Source organism: Neophocaena asiaeorientalis, unplaced genomic scaffold (assembly GCF_003031525.2).
Source record: "Neophocaena asiaeorientalis asiaeorientalis breed wild unplaced genomic scaffold, Neophocaena_asiaeorientalis_V1.1 scaffold4, whole genome shotgun sequence".
NCBI classification, from domain to species: domain Eukaryota; kingdom Metazoa; phylum Chordata; class Mammalia; order Artiodactyla; family Phocoenidae; genus Neophocaena; species Neophocaena asiaeorientalis.
The window spans coordinates 5,147,362-5,169,682 of record NW_020173682.1 but is presented as its reverse complement, the minus strand read 5'-3'; the positions used below and the strand labels follow the sequence as shown (position 1 = coordinate 5,169,682).

At 38.4% G+C, this 22,321-nt stretch overlaps 1 protein-coding gene across 1 annotated transcript in view; it reads left to right on the top strand.

Annotated features, from left to right (window-relative positions):
* Window positions 1–22,321, top strand: part of MTPAP (mitochondrial poly(A) polymerase) — a 28,751-nt gene that overhangs the window by 3,952 nt on the left and 2,478 nt on the right. The window contains exons 2-8 of the mRNA XM_024750142.1: window positions 1,085–1,257; window positions 1,787–2,020; window positions 3,075–3,299; window positions 9,228–9,439; window positions 12,633–12,859; window positions 21,932–22,024; window positions 22,104–22,177. Coding sequence (XP_024605910.1) covers window positions 1,085–1,257; window positions 1,787–2,020; window positions 3,075–3,299; window positions 9,228–9,439; window positions 12,633–12,859; window positions 21,932–22,024; window positions 22,104–22,177 — 1,238 coding nt within the window. The remainder of the gene's footprint in view (window positions 1–1,084; window positions 1,258–1,786; window positions 2,021–3,074; window positions 3,300–9,227; window positions 9,440–12,632; window positions 12,860–21,931; window positions 22,025–22,103; window positions 22,178–22,321) is intronic.

Sequence of the window (22,321 nt, the reverse complement as noted above, 5' to 3'; positions counted from 1 at the left end):
CCTTTTTTTTTTTTTTTTTTTTTTTTTAGTTTTTATTTTTATTTTTTTTTAGTTTTGTGACCTTTTGAAAGAAGATGAGGCTGAAAGCTTTTGCTGATTTCTGTGCATCGGTTACATTTAATCTCTTTGAAATTAGAACTTGAATGATTTTCTTTTTCCTTGTGTTTAGTTCACTTGTCGATCTTTCCTTTGTGATCGGTGGATTATTTACTTCTTGCCTATCACAGCTCTTGCCTTCATTTCCTGTGATTGTAAAGTCCCTAACCCCTGGATGGTTTCTAATGGGAAAAAAAAAAAAAAAAAACCTGTCTATTTCTTTAGTAAAAAGCGTGAGCTCTTTATGGGCAGCAACTAAGGTTCGGGCTCGCAGGTTTCCCTGTGATGCGTAGCACATGACAGTTGGTAACTCATTGTTAATTGTTTGAGCCAGATCAAGACCCTTCACAGAGAAAAACTAATAACTTATTTTATTTTTTAAATATTAATTAATTTTGGCCGCGCCGGGTCTTAGTTACAGTGTGTGATCTTCATTGTGGTGTGTGGGATCTTTTAGTTGCAGCATGCGGACTTCTTAGCTGCGGTGTGTGGGATCTGGTTCCCCAGTGAGGGATCGAACCCGGACCCCCTGCATCTCGAGCGCAGAGTCTTACCCACTGGACCACCAGGGAAGTCCCGAAAACTGATAACTTCCTTTAATACATTAAACTTTTAAACTCATTGTCTCGTTGCGCTCAGGCTTGTAATCATTTTTTTTCAGGCTTTGGAATGTTACAGCTTATACAGACTTTGTATGTGTGTATTTGTGGGATTGGTTTTACTTTTAAAATTTTGTGGAGTGCTCCCTTTTTAGCGCTCTGCATTGAGTATAGTCAGTCAAAACAGAGTGGACAGTTTAATGGTAATCACAGGAGAATGGTAATAGGAAGACTGGGAATAGTATAGCTTCCCCCTTATAAAGGAGAAGAAAGCAGATGAAATGAGGATAAAGTTGGTTGTGGTCAGGTGTAAAATCTTTATATACCACACCGAGAGATGCTTTGAGTTTTACGTGTGTGTGTTGGGAATGTCTTTGTCTCATTCATAGGCTCTGAAGACAGGACTCCAAAAAAGAGATTCTCTGAGGTGCAAAAAGAGAGACGAGAACAGGCCCAGCGGACTGTGTTAATCCACTGCCCAAATAAAATCAGCGAGAAGAAGTTTCTCAAGTACTTATCCCAACATGGATCTATTAACAACCACTTCTTCTATGAAAGCTTTGTAAGTATTTGAAAAACAATCTGACTTAACATTCATACTTTTTTTTAAAGTTACTTTTTGCTCTGTTGCCTCTGCAATATGGTAAAGTTAGATTCTTTTTGATATCCTGCATCTATCTTTGTCTAAATTTCTTCAGTGAGATTTTTTTTTTGATATGAGAGTAGAAATCCTTATAGGAGTATCACAGAATTATAAGCATAATTATACCTGAATCATTTCATAATTTGAATACTTTAAATCTTTCCATTACCTTAGGTGTAGAAGCCAGTGGGAGATCTTTGTTTTGCCTTTTAATTTTCTATTTCAGCATTGTTTTCAGCTTCTCTTACCTAATACCACTTTATAATGTTCCTTTTCTTAATCTGCTTATAATGGTTAAAACCATTGCTCGTGTTAGAAGTGTATCATTGTAAATTTTAAAAATCAGTATTTTGCCTGTTACGATAATTGCTTTGAAATATGAACTAAAATACTATGTTAAAAATAGAATTTTGAAATGTGTTCTGTTCTTCTTATGTTTTTGGTATAGGGTCTTTATGCTGTCGTAGAATTTAGTCAGAAGGAAAGCGTAGCTTCACTGCAGAATGTAACTCGTACTCCAAGCCTGGGCACAGAGGCTGCAATTCCATTCAGATCACGCTACTTTAATTTAAAGTTGAAGACTCCATTAAACCAGACTTCTGAACAGCCAAGCGTTCAATGTGGGACTCAGTCTTCTCCTTCAAGCAAGAAGCTTTTTGAATTACTGTGTTGTGCAGAAAGTGTAAGTTCATAGGTACACTTCCCCGACTTGATATGTGTGTGTGTTTGACTTGTTTTGTATATTGTAAGTTTTTATTATTAGATATTCATACTGAGTGAAAAGTAAAAGTAATCCTTCCCCACTCCCTGCCACCATATCTTTGTAATCCTCAGAAGGAACCACATTCTTCCAAAGTTTTGGGCCTTTGGATTATTCTGGCTTTCTTCCTCTTGTCAACATGGCATATAACTGTACATGGCATTCTTTTATAAATTTTAAAATATCTTATTTCTGGTTTTATCTCTTTTTTTCTGCTCTAGTAATGTTTATAGTAGTTTTGGTTTTTCTTACTCAGACTTGTCAAAGGTTTAGCTAGTCCTTTCCAAGAACATGTTCATGGTTTTAGTTATCAAAATACTATTTTGGGGGTTGATTTTCTAATTTTTAAAGAAAAAACCTTTTGTATTTCCTCTGCTTTCTGTTATTTATTTTTCTTGAGGTAAGTGTTTAGTTCACTTATTTTCAATATTATTTTCAAATGTGGGCATTTAAGGCTGTGGTTTTCATTTTAAATATTCAGCTCCAGCATGCGCCTTCACAGTGTGTGATCGTTCTATCACCCGCCTTCTAGGGAACATCCAGGACTGCTGTTCGGAGGAACTGGGGGACCTTGGGCCTGCATTCCTCGAAGCCTTGCTTATTTCTGGTGTTACTTGCCTTTAACGTTGGTTCTTCTCTGCCCCCAACTTCATTTAAATGTCCAGCTTTGTGGTTGCTTTGACCTCCTCTACTGGGGCATTTTACTGTTTGCATTTTCTAAAACAATACTTTATACTCATGGCCTAAGAAAAATAGTAGTTTTAATTCTAGCCAACTTTTGTTTTTGCTGGTGTCCTCATTCCTTAGTGCTTTTTAAAGGGCATTTGTAAAATCCACTTTTAAGGCTACATGTAAAAAGACTGCACATTTTTAAGGTAGGCCTCCTGAGCCATCAAATTTCTGGAAGTAAAATGACAATTATTTTACATGACCTTAACATTTTCTATATTCTCTTGTTTTTGTTCTGGCCAGCTAGGTCGATGATCAGCTGAACACTCTCCTGAGGGAATTCCAGCTCACAGAGGAGAACACCAAGCTCCGATATCTCACCTGCTCTCTTATTGAAGATGTAGCCGCTGCGTATTTTCCGGACTGCACCGTCAGACCCTTTGGCTCTTCAGTGAACAGTTTTGGAAAATTAGGATGTGATTTGGACATGTTTTTGGATCTAGATGAAATTGAAAAATTTAGTACTCACAAGGTAATTACATTTCTTTAAATCACAAAGTTGTCAGAAAAAATAAAGGAAATCTTTGGATTTAATAAAATTACAACTTGATTTCTAAGCTTAAGAAGCAATATGGTTAAAGAATAGGGTCTGTCTGATAGTGATTCTTTGGAATTGTAAAGTCTTTCTTTGTATTGGTCTAATATGTTATCATTTTTTTGTGAATATCTTAAACATGTAATAAAATGGTTGTTCTTTTTGAGGGTTGAGAATTTTTGGGGGTGGGCCAGGATTCCTTACCATGTTATTCAGATTACGTGTGTATTAACTAATTTTTTCATCTGCGTGATCTAGTTAGTGAAATGCTTTTTACATCTCATGATTTTTGTTTCTCTTCATTTCTCAGAATTCTATTGATTTTTGTTTTATTCAAAGACTATGCTAGCTACATATAGGTATATGATTATTATACCTTTCTATTGGGTTGTTCATTTATCATTAAATTGTGTCCATCATCTCTAAATGCCTTTTCTTTAAATTCTTTTTTGTTGGTCAAGATGGCTGCTCGTTACTTGTCTCACGTACCTTCTCCTCCTGCATCAGTATTTCCAGCCTTCACATATGTTGTTACGTTTTGATTATAAATAGCAGATCACTGAATTTTATTGCTTTTACTCCAATCTGTGAGTCTTTTTATTTATTATTACTGGTAATTTTTGGATTTATTTCTACTTTCTTATTTTTTATTTCCTATTTTCTATGCTTTTCCTTTGCTTTTCATTCCTTTCCTTTCCTCCTCCTGTTGGATTCTTTCTTTAGTCTGCCCTTTCCTCCCTTCCTGTTAGAGTTTAGAAATTGTATATCCCATTTATGTTGTTATTAGCATGCGTGTCTGACAGAGTAAACTTAATCAGTGTGTCTGTCATCATCCCAAACAATATGAGGTGCTTTAATTTCATTACAACTTTGATTTGAAAAGGCTTCTGTGTTTTTGTAAAATCTTAGGTTTTTAGGACTGTGCTTTCTTATGTATTTCAAACTAGTAATCATCTCTGTGTAGATGTCCAGTTGAAACTTCAGACTTGTCATTTTGAAAACAAAACTTTATCTTCATCTCCTTGTAAATATTCTTTATAAGTTTTTATAAAAGTTCTTAGCTCTGTGTCACATGTTAATCGGTGGCATTTTAGCTTTCCTGACATTTGCTGTCCTCTAAGCGAAGATATCTAAGCTAATCTTTCAGGTCTGCCTCTTCATTTACATACTCAAAGCTATAGTGACACGGTCCCTTATAAATTCTCACTTAGATGGTGGTAGCAGCCTCCTGCTTTCCACGTGCTTCTCATGTCATGCCTTGGTATTCTAGCCCTCAGTCTCTGCTGGAGTTATCTTAAAACACAGATTGGATCATCCACAAGCTTAGAACAGTTCTTCGTTTTAACACAGAATTGAAATGATCTGTCTCATAATTGATTTCAGTAATCGTTTGTCTTTCCCTATCTTCACACACCCAGTTTTCCAATCACATCATTTAATTACCAGTTGTGGGGCACTTTTAGGATATGAATGGCCACTGAACCGTCGTCCTGTGTCTTCACTGAGGAGTGCGCTTCCCTTCCACTCCTGGCTCCCATTCCTACACGGGTTTCAAGGCCTCGTTCTGACTCCACCGTCTTAAACCATACTTGATTTTTTCCTCTGCTCCAGTCAAAATTAATCACTCCGTTCTTGTAGTGTAGCTCATACTTCTGTCTCCAGATTCCTCCTGTGTTACGTTTAGTTCGTGGTTGATCTGTGTCTCTCACTGTATCCTAAGCGTGGGCAGGGCAGGCTCCGTGTCTGTTCATTTTCTCATCCCACACAGTGCCCGCCATACTTTATCTGCTCAGCATGTAATTACATAGCTGAAACTGGCCAAGAAATACGAAACACATGAAAGTGAAACAGGTCAGTCTGATTAAGACTAACGTGTACTTGAAATTGTATTAAATTCCTGGCAGGGACACTTAAATTATGTTAGGCTATTTTTATATTAAATAAAAGACCTTGCCAAATAATTAAAGTGCATTGTAATGTGTCGTAATGGTGAAAGCTTGGGCTCGGGAGTGCAGCATAATAGTTCTTTTACTTACCAGCTGTGTGACCCTGGGAAAGTTACTTACCTTCTCTGTGCCTCGATTTTCCTAGCCATAAAATTGAGATAGTGCTATAATGCCAGCTCATGGGGTGTTGGAGAGGATTGCTAGATAGTAATATATACATTTTTTTCTGTTGGAAGTAGAGGAAGGAGTTGGAAACTTAGTTGGATCTTAGATTTCTGAAATAGAGAGCTGTTAGGAAAAGATATTTTAAAAGACAGTGCTCCAGTCTCACTATAAACAATTTAACATTATTTCGTATGTAGGTTTAACTTATGCAGTGTTGTTATAAACATATACTCTGAAATATATGCTTGTTTAAGATTATAATAGCTTTGCTAATAGAAACATTTTAAAAATGAAACATGAAAAACAGGAACACTTTTATTTATTTTTTATTTTTAAATAAATAAGAATAGATTTAAAAAAACCAGGAGCACTTTCAAACTCACCCTCCATAAAGCAGCTTCCTGAGCAGTGTATGCAGTTGTGAGCCTCTCCCTCTCACCTCTTGGTGCTCCGTGTGTCCCAGCACTCCCCCTTGGTTTGTGGTTCTCTGGGCTTGTTTTATTCTTCAGCCTGAGTTGAGGGCAGTTAGGAAGAGATTATAATATAATCTGTACAGCTTTTAACGTGATTTTTCTCCCCCACTTAATAGTGTCTCAGCATCTCGGTCTACTGCATCCTTTTCAATGGATGCAGAATGTTCTATTGAATGAATGTACCGTAATTTACTTAACCGGTGCTTTATTTGTTAGACAGGGGACGGTATCTTTCTTCCCCACCTTATTGCCAACTATATTAGGTAATATCCTTAGGTTGTTCATAACAGAAACCAACCCAAAGCAGCTTAAACAAGCAAACAAAAGAAGTAGAGGAAGCATCCCAGAACCCAGGGTCAGGAATGTGGGTGAGTCTTAGGAAAGGACAGCAACCAAGAGTCCACGAAGGGTTCTGTTTCTGCTCCACGGATTTGATTTACTTAATATCCTCCTTCCCTTCACTCCCCTCTCCCCACCCACTTCGATTTTCTTTACATTTTCATCCTCATGGTGTAGACTGTGCCTGCCCCGAAGCTTCCGAGTTATATTTCAACCACGTGGTTGCCTCGGAACCTCAGCTGCAGTTCCTGGTGGAGACGGCTGGCTGGATGAGGGCGTGCCCCTACAGTGCTCACATCAGCCGCCCTGCCTGGTCCACGTGTGTTGTCAGGGCCTTGATCCTTTCAGGGGGACTGAGTTCTCAAAGAGGGGTAGGAGGCTTTATTAAGCTAGACAGAGCTCTTAAAAAAAGTATCTACCACACAAATCATGCTGCAATGAGGGAACAGCTTTGCAAATCAGCTTATCTGTATGAGCATTCCTTTGGGGTGATTTCCTAGGATTTTAATAGCTAATCAAAATCTTATTGATACGTATTTTAAATTTTGCTATTTCAATACTAAAGTTGTCCCAAAAGTATGTCCCGGTTTACACTCCCACTGACGGGATGTATGTGTTTCCCCTCACCCCCCAACACTGGTCCTGTCACCCTTTTTGTCTTTGCCAGACTGATAAATGAAAAATCTCATTGTTATTTTAATTTCTTCTTAGTTTCTGGACAACAAGAACAGCTCTTTCTATGTTTCTTACTCATTTTTATTTCTTCTGTTAGTTTCTTATTCAAGTGTCTTTGTCCATTTTTAGAATTGGGTGGGCTTTCCTCCCTTCCATTTGTACAAACCCTTCATAAATTAGGGAAGTTAGCCCTTTATATGATATGTATTATTGTCTTCATTTGTCTTTTATCTAGTAATGAATATATGCTTGGCCTGAAGATGGTTTTAATTTTTATTCATCAGTATTCTTTTGTGTGTTCTGGAATTTCATGTCATGCTTAGAGAATCCTTCACTCCAAGATTGTAGAAACTTTCACCCATTGTGTTCTGGTACTTTATTGATTAAAACCTTTTATGTTTGGGCTTCCCTGGTGGCGCAGTGGTTGAGAGTCCGCCTGCCAGTGCAGGGGACACGGGTTCGCGCCCCGGTCTGGGAAGATCCCACATGCCGCGGAGCGGCTGGGCCCGTGAGCCATGGCCGCTGAGCCTGCGCTTCCGGAGCCTGTGCTCCGCAACGGGAGAGGCCACAACAGTGCGAGGCCCGCGTACCGCTAAAATAAATAAATAAATAAATAAATTAAAAAAAAAAACCTTTTATGTTTAAGTCTTTGGTCTGTGTTGAATTTACTTTGGTTTTGGACTAGTCTAGTGTATTTTTTTAATGGCCACTTGGCTCGTTGTTTCAATAGCAATTTTCCTGCAGTAATTTGCAGAGTTCATTTTATTAACTATTAAATTTCTGTAGTTAGGTCTGTACTGTTTTCTTCTATTGATCTACTGTCCTCGTGCATATATTTCCTGTTATAACTACTGTGGGTTTACAGATCTTATTAAAATGGAAAGGCTAACTTGGAAAGGCACGTGTATGTTCACAGAATTTATAGAATCTATGGTTCTACTGTAGTATTTCTTTATGATATATACTGTGGTACGTAAGTTAATTATAAAAAGCCAGTGATTTTTCAGGTTAGTATTTTTACTCTAGAGAAGCAAAAGAAAACTGAAGATTTTTTGAAAGTATTTTTATTGAAATATAGTTGGTTTACAATGTTGTGTTGATTTCTGGTGTCCAGCAAAGTGATTCAGTTATACATACATATATTCTTTTTCATATTCTTTTCCATGATGGTTTATCACAGGACATTGAATACAGTTCCCTGTGCTGTACAGCAGGACCTTGTTGTTTATTTTATGTATAGTATCAATAGTTTGTATCTGCTAATCCTAAACTCCTAATTTATCCCTCCCCCACCCCCTTGGGTAACCATAAGTTGGTCTTCTGTGTCTTCTGAGTCTGTTTCTGTTTTATAAATAAGTTCATTTGTATCATATGTTAGATTCCACACACAAGAGGTATCACATATTTGTCTTTCTCTTTCTGACCTCACTTAGTATGATAATCTCTGGGTCCATCCGTGTTGCTGCAGATGGCACTATTTCGTTCTTTTTAATGGCTGAGTAGTATTCCATTGTGTGTGTGTGGGGGGGGTGTATTTTTTTTTTTTTTGCGGTACGCGGGCCTCTCGTTGTTGTGTCCTCTGCCGTTGCGGAGCACAGGCTCCGGACGCGCAGACTCAGCGGCCATGGCTCACGGGCCCAGCCGCTCTGCGGCATGTGGGATCTTCCCAGACCGGGGTATGAACCCATGTCCCCTGCGTCGGCAGGCGGACTCTCAACCACTGCGCCACCAGGGAAGCCCTATTTGTCGACTTTTTAATGATGGCCATTCTGATGGGTGTGAGGTGATAACCTCATTGTAGTTTTGATCTGCATTTCTCTAACGATTAGTGATGTTGAGCATCTTTTCATGTGCCTCTTGGCCATCTGTATGTCTTCTTTGGAGAAATGTCTATTTAGGTCTTCTGCCCATTTTTTGATTGGGTTGTTTGCTTTTTTGTTATTGAGTTGTATGAACTGTTTGTATATATTGGAAATTAAGCCCTTGTCGGTCACATCGTTTGCAAATATTTTCTCCTAGTCTGTAGTTTGTCTGTTTTGAGAGCTGAAGATTTTTGGTCTACTTTTGGCTGTGATTGCATGAAGAATTTTGTGTGTGTGTGTTTATTGATTTTGTTTGTTTGTTTTGGGTTTTGTTGGTGTGTGTGTGTGTGTGTGTGTGTGTGTGTGTTTTGGCCGGAAATGACTTAGAGCATCCTTTTAGAAAAGATTTTTTAAGACATTCCTTTTTATGAAAAGCTCCTATTTACAAATGTTTTTATTTTTCAGGCCTCAGGAAATTTTCTGATGGAATTTCAAGTGAAAAATGTTCCTTCGGAAAGAATTGCAACACAGAAGATCCTGTCTGTGGTAGGAGAATGCCTTGACCACTTTGGCCCGGGCTGTGTGGGAGTGCAGAAAATACTAAATGCTCGGTGCCCCCTTGTCCGGTTCTCACACCAGGCCTCTGGATTTCAGTGTGATTTGACTACTAACAATAGGTATGGTCTCTTATTTATTATCTTAAATGTGAATGTTATAAGGTATTAGGATAGTTTTTCTGGTACAGAAACAATGGCTTTCGACTCTTTGATATGCTTTAATAATAATTTTTTAAAAATTTGAACACTTGAATTGAAAAGTAGGGTTTTCAATTATTAAAATGTTAACATACCTAACTAACATCCTCTGAGAAGACTTGTGTTTCATTGTTCTTACTTACGTAGCCTGATAACAACTCAGAAATTCCGAAGTATATAGCCTTCTAGCGCACTTGGAAAATAAAGCAGTACCTTGGGTTTGTGCTCTCAGCTGCTTCCAGATGCAGTCGACTGTGTGTCCAAACACAGGTAGCATTTGCTTAAGTCAGACGGTGGTCTGAGCAGCCTAATGAGACTGTGTAGTTTTTCTTCAGCATGTTTTCATTTTGTTATCAACCTGTTTGCTTTAAAACACACGGGATGAGAATGACAACTTCTTTTATACTCTGACGACTTTTCTTTGGTTCTCAGCTGAGGAGTTTGTTTCTTTATACTCTAGTATGCTCATTACATGTGTTTGGTTTCACTGTACTATCTGCTAGATACATAATCAGAAGTACAAATAGATTCAGAGAAGCCAATCTAGAGCAGTTTTGATTAAACTCAAGTGTTCACCAACAAGTCAGTGCTAAGTACTTTTGAATAATAAAAATATATACTGTATTTCTATCATTCCTATATTTTCTTTATAGTATATAAATAGAATAAAATGACTTTTTTTTTTAGAGGTGAAAGATTACATCATTAATTTTTTTTTTAGCAAGAAACACCTTTATATAAATCCATACAATCAGAATAGTTTTTAAACTATTGAAATTTTTTTTTCACACATACACGCTGTATTTTATTTTTACAAGAGATAGACTGACACCAAGCATTGTAAATGGATGACCACAACGAAAGCAACAATGACTGCAATTACGAAACCCACTCACACTATGTCATAATAGTGACATTCAGTCCAGGAATCCTCCACTGTAACAGCTCCTTTACTTTGCAGTGAAAATTGATTTGTATATATTTTGCTTCTGAGTCTTTGTGGGATTTTTTTTTTTATTCAAATAGAAAGTCAAAAATTATAATCACCCTCATCAGTTCGCTCAGTCCCATGTAATTAATTTTTTTTTCATCTTGATCTTTTGTTAGCACTTTTATGAGTTCACCAGTTTTCCATTAGAGTTCTGAAAATGCTTATTCATTCAGTTCAGCAGTATGGTCAGTTACCAGAAACCTGTACTTGTCAGAGTCTTTTCCATGAATTCCTTGAAGATGAAACCCTTTTATAGGAACATTTTTGCAAGAGCATCAGAGTACACCCAGAACTGTCTGTAAATGACAAAAGCCTTAAAAATGACCACGGTTAAAGATTTGATAAAAGTTTATAATAATGCAGTTGACAAGGAAATTTAGTTATTTCTGAGATATACATTTTAAAGTAATAACTAGAATTATGACTTATAACATTATACCAGGACATATAAGATTTTTCGAAATTTCATGTAACGTCTGAAACATTTATATTAACATATTTCCATACAAATAACCCAAAGAAAGTTTAGTATTAGTTGTTTTTTTGTTTGTTTGTTTTTTTATACAGCAGGTTCTTATTAGTCATCAGTTTTATACACATCAGTGTATACATGTTAATCCCAATCGCACAATTCATCCCACCACCCCCCCGCGGTTTTCCCCCCTTGGTGTCCATATGTTTGTTCTCTACATCTGTGTCTCTAAAAGGACATTTATCTTTGTAATAGCGTTATTTTCATGGTCTTGTTGGTATAGTTTTAAAAATTTTGTTTTAATATGCTTCAGGTTTTTATACTCTCATTGTTTTTTTATATCAGATACCTTGCACTATTTGATATTTATTTTTCAGCTTAATTTACCTTCATTTACATGGATAAAACATTTAACCACCATGAATTTCTAATTTGACATTTCTCCTCTTTTCCTTAAACTCAGGAGGTAAATGCCATCCATGGTGGTACTTGGTAGACAGTTTGGAGTTGATACTGTGAAATGATGCTGTGCCCTCTCTCATCTCTTTGAGTAATTAAAAAAACATGTCTTGATCAGTAGGAGATTAATTTTAAAATAATTCTTATAATTCTTTGCACTGTAACATTATGACTAGAAAACTTATTGAAAACAGGCTCTGAAGATTAATTTCTTAATAGACATTTTATTTTCATGGATTGTGGTTTTCATAAATATTAAACTTAAGTAATTTGGGCTGAATTTTAAGACATTTATACTTTCTTGATAAAATAAGTAGAATGTTTTCCTTGTCTGTCAAAGGGCTAGATAACCCCCCTTTCCCATTCTAAAGTGTCCTGATTTAGATGAGAAAGTATAAGGTTATTTCACCTATAATCTACAATGAGATCAAATTGTTTTTGAAATTCAGTTATCAGGAAATCTTTACCCTGGAAGAATTATCGTGTTTCTCCTTGTGGCCAGTGTAAATCCTACAAATGACAGCATTTCATTTCTAGCTACTTCTGGAGGGAAGATCAGAAATAAACTTGCAGCTCAAATTTTGATTAATCTGCAGAACCATCGGGCTGGAATGCCTACAGCCCGAATGCATTCTGGTGCTGACTTTGTTCATTCTGTCTGTATCTTCTCTGATCTAAATCTCTAGACTCATACCTGGACAACTTACTACAGGGGTTCTTAAATGCCCCCTAAAAACACTGGAAAAGCAATGGGTGCAACAAATAAACACGTGAACTGATAGCTCAAAAAAAAAAAAGAAAAAAAGGCCTAGATAATCCAGGTGTGCAACTGAAGTGTGAAGTGTCTTATTTACAGATGTGCTGGTGTCTTTACTGATAGTTAATGAAGAGTGCTTAGGTAGTATTTCACTTATTAGGTCATGTTTAGGAACTTGGATTTAAAAATTTTGAGCTTTAGAACTGCATCATGGTTGTCAGCAGTTAAAAGAATGTTCTAAGGGTAACGAAAGTGTAACCACTCACGTTAAATTTTATATTGCAAATACATACTGCTTTTGATGACCTGCTCTTCTTATTCTGAATATGTTCAGGTAGAGTAAGATATTTAGATACGTCCCCAGGTATGTGTTTTATTCTACTCTGGGATCATAATTCGGGGGTTTGAAAATTCCTGTTATTTTTCTCTTTTGAAGGATTGCCTTGAAGAGTTCTGAACTCCTTTATATGTATGGTGCCCTGGACTCCCGAGTGAGAGCCTTGGTGTTCAGTATCCGATGCTGGGCTCGGGCACATTCGTTAACGAGTAGTATTCCTGGTGCTTGGATTACAAATTTCTCCCTTACCGTGATGGTCATCTTTTTTCTCCAGAGGAGATCACCCCCTATTCTTCCAACACTAGACTACCTAAAAACCCTTGCAGGTGAGACTAGAAGCATCTATTTTCTCTCTGACATTTGAATGGATAGAATTACCATGTGTTTTCAAAACCACGTGTGTGTGTTTGGTGGTCATGTATTTTCAAAGCCTTATGAATCTAAATTATAAGAGCTTTTAATTTTCTTAATGTCCAGCAGAGGTCATGAGAGCAGATGATTTGTGAAGCTGAGGCCTTTAGAATTTTTTGAGAGTTCTGTCTTGTGTCAGTTGGCAATGTTGTTTACAATCTCCTGAGCCAGTTGGAACCTCTCCCTTGGTTTACCAATCTTGGAACGACCTTGGAAAAAAATATATCCCAGATGCAGCTTCTGATAGGATCCCAGCTTCAGAGATGGCTTTCCAAGTCTGAAGCTATTTCCAGATTTCTCTTAGAGATGCTAAAAACTGTTTCATGATGTTTTTTTCGTTTTAGCATCTTTATTGGATCATAATTGCTTTACAGAGATCCTAATTTTTTTTTTTGTTAAAGCTTATAAGGAATCGTAGGTAAATGGTTTTAAAATTAGTATACTATTTAATTTATATCTTAAATAAATTGAAATTTTGCTAGACTGCTGGATGAGATACTAAAGTATTACAGTCCTAAATTCTAAAAGGAAGATAATTCAGGGATTTACTCAAAGTGTATACGTACTCCATCTTCTGCCCCTCCTATATATTGCTGCCAAATAGTTCTTTTAAAGTACATCCCTGAATCGTCCCTGTTTAAAATCACCTTAAAGGAATTTTATTCCCTATAGAATAAACGTCAAGCAGTTGACTTAGCTTGGTGTTTTAAGATTTTCACCTGTAGCCACATCCAATTTTTCCAACCTCTTCTCCCACCATTTTTCTTCATGTGTTCCCACGTTTCAGCCAATATCACGTTCATAACATTTCCTCTTAGCTCTTTCGTTTATGCTGTGTGTTTTTCTTCCTAGAATGTGCCTTTTCTTCTCTAAGTTCTTTTAAGTTCCCTTCCATGCCACTTTTCCTTATCATTCAAATTAGAAGTCATCTCTTCTTTCCTGTGAGCACTGTAAGTGGTGGTACAGCTTGAAAGTAAGCTTTAAAAAAAGCTCCGTGTGGCAGGTTAATGGAAAGTAGCAAGTTTTCAGGGAGATGGAGTGGTGAGCCTGTGTCTCATCTTTGAGGTTGGGATAAAGGGCATCGTCCGCGCCGGTGCTCATCTCATCGTTCGGTGTCATTCATTCACTAAAGATCTGTTGGTGACTTACTATGTGTCAGGTGTGATTTTTGGCACAGACGATGTTCTCAGGTAACTCAGTCTAGTAAAGAGGTAAGAAACAAACAGAAAACATGGGTAGATCTCACCAGTAAGGACTTGGTGCTTGGAAATAGCACTTCCTGCTCAGTCCCTGCTGTGTGCCCTGACGCTTCTGACTGCTCTCCTAGAAACCACTTTGGGGAAATATCATGGAATCTTGGAGTTCAGAAGCTAAGAAAGAGTAGAAGCTGAAAAAGGGGAGGAATTGAGGCAGGTTTATGTTGGGGGCTGACTGCTGCTAACATCGTGATTGTTCTCTTCCAGTCTGACAAGCGCTGCCACCCTGCCACGCTCAGGCCCCTCGCGTCCCTGCCCGGGGAGGTTTATGCTGCATCTCTCCTTCCCACTGCTCCATTCTTAACAGTGATTTTCAGAAATTCATGTCTGATTGTGGTATTCTCTCTCTTGAAATCCTTCAGTAATTTCCTAGTATCTTTTTTTTTAAATTTTTCACTAATTGTTTCAGAAAAAGAATATGATTTGTGAACGAATTAAAAATGACACGTTGGGCTTCCCTGGTGGCGCAGTGGTTGCGAGTCCGCCTGCCGATGCAGGGGACACGGGTTCGTGCCCCGGTCCGGGAGGATCCCACATGCCGCAGAGCGGCTGGGCCCGTGAGCCATGGCCGCTGAGCCTGCGCGTCTGGAGCTTGTGCTCCGCGGCGGGAGAGGCCACAACGGTGAGATGCCCGCGTACCGAAAAAAAAAAAAAAAAAAGACATGTTGAGTTTTTATTCCAAATGTATTTTAAACCAAATTTAAATTTATTCACATCTTATGGCATCGAAACCGACAAAATTAGTTGTTAAAAATTCTTCATGTTAGATTTTAAACATGGTCAGAGAAACTTTGGGGCCACTTCAGTTGCTTCTTTCCACATAGCACATTATAGGTGTGAATTGCCAATAAATGTAAAGCGAATTTGATGTTGCTACTTTTTTATCTTTGGTTTTTGAAGTTCTAGTGAAATCTTGAACTTGTAAAATAATTTTTTGTGGATGGATGTATATGAAGGATGTGGTGAAGATGATTTTGAGGAGAATTTGTCAAAATACTTTTTTCCTACTCATTTAAGTATTTTTCAGAATCCACGTTTTTTATACTTTCTGATTTTAACCAGTGGTCCCATACTGATGTACATTCAACAGTATATGGCTAAGAATAAAAACAGTGTTATATCGTGAAATAATCAAAGCCATCTTGAGCACTCCATAATTAAGCAGCTGAGGGACTTGTGTCCTGCTACAGTCCTTGTCTTCTAAACTGCGCCTCTCATTGGATATTCAAGTAGAGGCTGTCGTTTGTGTTGTTTCACAAAGAAGACAGTGAGACCCTGTCGACTCGATTGCCTACCTGCATGCCTGCCTGCTGGCTTGTTTGTTAGTAGAAGGCAGCGTCAATTTCTGGGGCGCCTGTTAGCACTTCTAGGACTTTGTCAACCGCTGTTTGAAATCCAGAAGTGGAAGTCCAAACTTCTTATCCTTGTGTTTCGGGTCCTTCGTGGTCTTCGTTTTCCTCCTCCTCTTGTGCCTTCCCTCTTGTGTGTAGACCGGGAGCTGCAGCCCTTCTGCACTTGTGCACATCTCTGTGCCTTCACCTGAGATGGCCTTTTCCTCCTGCCTCCTCTTCTTGCCTGGAGGACCTCCTCATCATCAAGGCAGAGAGGACATGCCCAGTCCACAGACTTGTTTGTTAGCTCTTACCTGGCTTGTCTCTCCCCCCTGCCTCCCAGGAGGCAGTGCCTTGTCGGCTCCCAAGTACCTGGAGCGCACCTGGCTGGTAACAGCGGGTAGACTGCTGTCGTTCTTTTACCTGCCTGCCTTGGCCAGGCTTTTCTAGGGCAGGCTGTCTGATTCGTCTCTGCATTTTCTGCTCCTGGCCTAGAGAAGTTCAGTAAATAGGTTGAGATGATTGGATGAACATTTTAAAGTTGAAGGTTGTTTTGTACTGAGCATGATGGCAAGTTTTGTATTTTGGTGATTCTTGAGTTTTTGTTTCTTTATCTTTTCTTAGTCGCTACTACTTTCCCCCATGTGTCCTATTTTCGTGCATTTTCTGCCCTTTTTTTGGCTTTGCTACCTTTGTTATATTTACTTCTGTGCTTAATATAGCATCTTCCTCTTATAATCAGTTGTTTGATTAGAGTTCTTTTGTTTAGGATTCCTGCTTTTCCTTTAATTCCTATGACGAATTAAAGGTTTGAGGAAGAAACGACTGGGTAGTGTTTTCAGCAAATTTGATGTGGAGACCCCAGCACAGAAGAGAGCTTTATTTGCTAGCTTTCTGGGACCCAGTAACAACTTATTGAGTACCAGGCACTTGGCTAAAAAATTTTATGCATCATCTCAGTTTCCTAAGTTCACATAGTTAGAACATGCTAGAGCCAGAATTCAAATGCAAGCACTTTTCAGAGCTTATACTTTTTTTTCCAACTGAAATATAATACACATCAAAGTGCATATGTGTGTGTGTGTGTGTGTGTGTGTGTAGATTTTCGCAAACTGAACACACCTCTGTAACTGCCACCCAGATTGGATAAAGCACCTAGAAGTACCAGCTGTGCTCCTTTCTGGTCACTGTACACCTTCCCCCAGCCCAGTCTTTTCTGACAGCGTAGATGAATCTTACCTGTTCGTGTCTCTTATGTAAAAGGTATCACAGAGTACATATTCTTCTGTGTCTGGCTTTTCCCTCTCAACATTGTGTTTAGGAGATTCACTCATCTTATTAGTGGATTTGTGAACCATTCATTTCCATTGCTATGTAGTATTCTGTTATATGAATATTCCAAAAGTTTTTTTAAATTCTATTTTTGGTGGACATTTGTAGTCTGGAACTATGACAGGTAGTGCTAGTGTGACTGTTCTGGCACATTTGGTGAGAACTGAACACAGGTACTCATTTCTGTCCAGTGTATCTGAGGAGTAGAGCTGAGTCTCAGGCTTCGGGTATATTGAGCTTTGGTAGAGACACTGGCAAGCAGTTTTCCAAAGTGTGAACTCCCGCGGGCCCAGTATACAAGTTGTAAATGCTGTTGGCTTTGCCAACACCTGGGATTGTCTTTTTTTATGGTAGTTCTTCTAATTGCATGTGTGATGGCATCGCGGTTCGTTTTGATTTTCTTTTCCCCGGTGACTAATAACATTGAGCACCTTTTCATATATGTATTAGCCATTTGGGTATCTCTTGTGAAGTTTCTGTAAGTCTTTCACTTATTTTTCTGTTGGATTATCTGTCATTTTCTAATTCATTCGTTGGAATTCTTTGCATATTCTGCGTATGGGTCATTGGTCACGTGTTCTGTATGTATATGCGTATCTGTGTATCTCAGATATGTGCACACTGGTTCCTTTCACTCCCTTGATAGTGTCTGATGAAAAGGACTGTGGCTTTTAAAGTTCAGTTCTATCAGTTACAGATGCGTATGTTTATTGCGGACTTTGTGACTTTAACTCGCCCTCTGGGCCTGTGCCTTCTACTCCTTTAGTCTCTCACTGTAGGCAACGACTTTTAACTCTTTTACCTGATCTGTTTAATATTTTAAACCATATTTCCAAAATAAAATCCTGAGTTGCTGTTTCTTGATTTTCCTTTTTTTTTTTTAGCGTTCGGCACCGTCTGTGACTTCCCTTTATGGAAGGGGAGGAATTACTCTTCCTCCTGTAGGGCCCTCACACATACACACGTATTTTCCATCCCTCGTATTGTGACTAGAGCTACGGCATGATCTTGCTGTGCACTCTTGACACTGTTGTGATTATGGAAGCACTATTCATATCTGATCCATGCAGTAAACTAAAATTAATTTCCTTTCCTGCCCAACTTTTTATATTTTTTGGAGTTAATAGTTTTTAATATTCCTTATTTATTTTTGTTTGCTTAGTTTTTCATGTACTTAACATTAATTGAATCTCAAACTTGCCACGAGTTATCTCAATAAATCTTTTCTCAAAATAGAAGCATCAAATATTCTGTTAATTAATTCTTTACCTAGCCTCTGTTTTTTAAAAATAGTTTTTCATTTTATTTTGTTTAGTCTCATGTTAGAGGCCTTCCTCAGGTGTCTGGTAATCTTTGAATTTCAGCTCATGTTTGAATTAGAAACTAAAAAGCTAATCTGAGTCTCTGAGCCCGAGTGGAGCTTGCTGGCTGTGACACACAATATAGGGCCCGGCTGGCTGTTCTCTGGGGCTTTAGAGTCCCCATATCCAGGTCATTCCTCTGGGGCTGCAGGCTCCCCAGAAAGGACTCTTTCGATCTTTTTCTCTGGCAGAAAAGGCCTGGCTACTGGCATGCTGAAACTTTGGCATTTATTATGCCATTTATTGCATTTAGAACAGTTTTCCCACCGTCCGCTGTGTCTTGCATCTCCCAGTCTAGAGGTTCTTTCTTCTGCTGTCTCCAGGGTAAATGCGACATTTTCCGTCAGGAAGAGACCTGGGGTCGGGGGAGGGTCTCAGTGCTTCTGTCACCGTCAGGCATCCAGGCTGGACCTGGCGCTTCAGCTCCCGAGCCATTGGGAGCTCTGCCTGGACATCTGGTTTCCTCTTGGCTTTCTTTACTGCTGGTTTAGGACCCGGCGTTTTCCCATTGCCTGAGTCATTGCTGCTTGTGCATCTGTTCTTCATCTTAAAAATTTTGGTTGCTCTTGGCTCTTCTTTTCTCCACCTTTAAGATTTTATGTCATTTTACTGTCATTTCAGTGGTGCTTTGGGAGGGGGTAAAGGTAGATGCCCGAGTTTATTTTGCCATGTTTACCCCAGAGGGGCTGAGTGTCACTGGAGCACGCGGAGTGATGGGGGGGGGGTGTGTAGAAGGACTTGGCCTTGTCTGTAGATTAGCACGGGTGATTAGCAGTGAGTAGTCTGTGTTACAGATGCACATGTGTGAGGAACAGCATCTAAGTGTGAATTATTCTGGAGTCGAGTGAGCTACGAGGTATGAGAGCTGCTTTCAAGGGGGGATATACCCATGACACTCAGAGTCTTCACAGAGTTAGATCCAGGTACGTGAGAGGCGATCCCTTGGATGTGCATTTTCAAAAATCACTGGCTGGTGGACTAGAAGGAAGCAAAACGGCAACTGCCCGAGTGTGTTTACCCCCGCCCCACCCCCAGATATTAAAGAGTTAGCCTCACAAGTGAGTGGGGCGGAGTCCCCTGCCACCTGCTGGCGTCTCTCAGTTACTGCTGACCCATGGCATACCGGAAGGCTTGGCGCTGTTAATAGTTACAATAGAAGCGGAATGTAGTTAGTTATATAATTGTAGCTATTCACGTTTAATTCCAGTAAACTCTTCTTATAAGAGTAGGACGTTATAAAGGATTTGTTACCAAAGAAAAATTAATCAGCTTTCATATAAACTTGATGCCTCTTGTTATGTCCCTTATTTAGATGCCTGTCCACTTCGGGTTGTTTGTTAGAAATGCATGTGGCTGGTGCAGTGTTGATTTTGGCTCTTTCGAACAGAAAGCTGAACCTAAATAATTATATAACCCCATAGATACGATTATCTCTACTGCAGCCCCTAGTAATCTATCAATATATACCAACTCTTGCCAGTTGTGATCTCTCTGGCAGACTGTGAGTTATGGTAGTTCAATATTAGTTCCCTGAAAAGTGTGGGTACGTTTATCAATCTGGATATGTCTGTGAGAATGTTATTCAGTGAATTTCATTTGTCATATGTATCATGTTGAAAAACAGTAATTGCTGTACCAATCATTGAAAATCTAAAGATTTCCAAAGGAAGCAAGAAAATCAAATTTAGTAAATACATAAACCTAATTGTTTTCATGTAGTTTTGAAGCTCACTTAAGAGGAAGGACTCTATTCTGAGTTAATTAAGGTGCTTGCGTGGCTATTTTGTCCACAGCTGAGAAAGTTCGTATTTAGTTAAGAATTTTTGCCAGTGTTTCATACAGTACATTTAAGAAGAAAGTCATTGCCGCGGGAATTAACGAAGAGTATCTTACGTCTGAGTAGGCTGAGCATCGTTTCTCTGTGGCAGCGCTGTCCAGTGGAACTTTCTGTGGTCATGTTGTACATCAGGGCAGCCACTTGTTATCTGTGGCATTCCAGGCACTTGAAATATGGTTAGTGTGACTGAGGAACTGACTTTTTAATTTTAATGGCCGCACGTGTCTAGTGGCTGTTATATTGGACTGTGTAGCTGTTGTTTGGGTGATAGTTTAATAGCAGAAAAACGGGGGAGAGAAAAAAGGGGAAGACTTTAACAGCTGAGTTGTTTCTTAGGTTTGAATGCCTTGGGGATTTTGAAAAAACAAAAATGTCCCTATCTTAAATCAGAGGATAATTTTTGTCCTTTAAGTTTTACTACTTTGTTAAAAACTCTTTTAGTGAAGACCAGCAGTCATAGACAGTCTGTTTTTCATCACTGTACATTCCTAGAAATACTTTAATGTGGATCTCATTTTTCTATTAGAATTATATTTCTGGGAGAAAAAAAGGACATAGCAGCTAAAAGAGCATCAGTATATGTGACTGGCCTGTGTCACAAAAAATATAAACTGTTGATAATTTGAAATAATAAAACATATGCCCAGGTCCCATAAAAAGTAGATGTAAGTGGAACTGTATATAAGTTCTTCATTTGTATAGTAGAGTACGTAAAATTTGCTACTAAAATTAATAGCAATTAATTTTAGAATCTAGAATTAATGGTAGAATCTGGAATGCTTTTTGACAACTTAAGTCAGTAACTCAGGTCTTAACCAAAACATAACCAAAATCATAAAAAAGGGGAGACAGAAGTTGGAAGGAATCTTGTTTATCTCTTTCTAAATTTCTTTCTGGCTGTTGTAGATAAGCACTCAGAGTCAAATATCAGCGATCATTCAGATTCTTGGTTGTGTGCCCGCTGTACGCTGGACTCTTTTGTTGTGGACTGGATGGGAGGGGGGAGGGAAGGTCATCACTGCCTTGATTGGACAGTGGCCTCTGTAGCCCCAGACTGGGGTAAGGGAGCAGACAGCATGCACGCAGTCATAGCGCAGTCGGGCAAGTGCCGATGGAGCACGGGACAGAAAGGCTGGAGCGCCAGCTTGGAGTTAGGGAAGGCGAAAGCCGTTTTTAGGTGGCCACTCATTAGACTTTTCAGAATGGGAGTTTGCCTGCATGTTATACAGTGGAAGGTAGGTTAAAATGGTTGCAGGATTTCATGGTAGCTGTATATTTATTGATAACTAGGGAAATGATTACCTCTGAAGATGTATATACTGTTAGGAAAGGTGAATGTTTAAGTCCACTGTGCTGTTAAATGTGTGGTACTGAATCACAGTCACTCTAGAGGCCTGCATCTTAGAAATTACTGGAAGGTTTTCAAAATTCTTAGAACATTCAATTTGTATGTATTGTGGATGAATTGTTGAAAATAAACGTACAAAAGGGTGATAAGAATGAAAATGGAAATTAAATATTATTGATCAAAGATAGTGCCAGGATTTAAGTTGGTGAAAGATGGGAACTGTCTACATTTTCAGCTAGAAAACTGATGACCTCAGAAGATAGATTAGGAATCATCGAGTGTTGATAGACAATTCTAGTTTGCTAAAGTACATGTGAAGTTAATTTTACCGAAGTAAAATTGCTCTCAAATCTTTTTTAATCGAGTTTTAATCCTACTAACCGTCTATACTATATATAAAAAACACTGACTAATAGTAGGGCACATTTATCTGTAACTTTGATTTATGTGATTATAGATTTCTGAAATAGGGAATATCTTTGAAATAGAATGTTAAATATTTTTCATTTCTGTTTATTTAAGATGCAGAAGATAAGTGTATAATAGAAGGCCACAACTGTACATTTGTTCGCGACTTCAATAAAATTAAACCTTCAGGAAACGCAGAAACACTAGGTAGGTGTTTTCTTGTTCTTTGTTCCTTTTGGACTGAAACAGACTTTTTTATTATTTTCCTTGTTTTATTTTCTTACAGAATTACTACTGAAAGAATTTTTTGAATATTTTGGAAATTTCGCGTTCAATAAAAATTCCATTAATATTCGACAGGTAAATACTGTTTCAATGTTTGGGTATTAGGTACATGGTCTTCTACTGCACTAATATTTAACGAGTTTAGTTTTCAAAGCACTGTAACAAATGTCACTGCATGTCACCTCTGTGGTGATAGACGGTAATGAGAAAGCTGTCTTT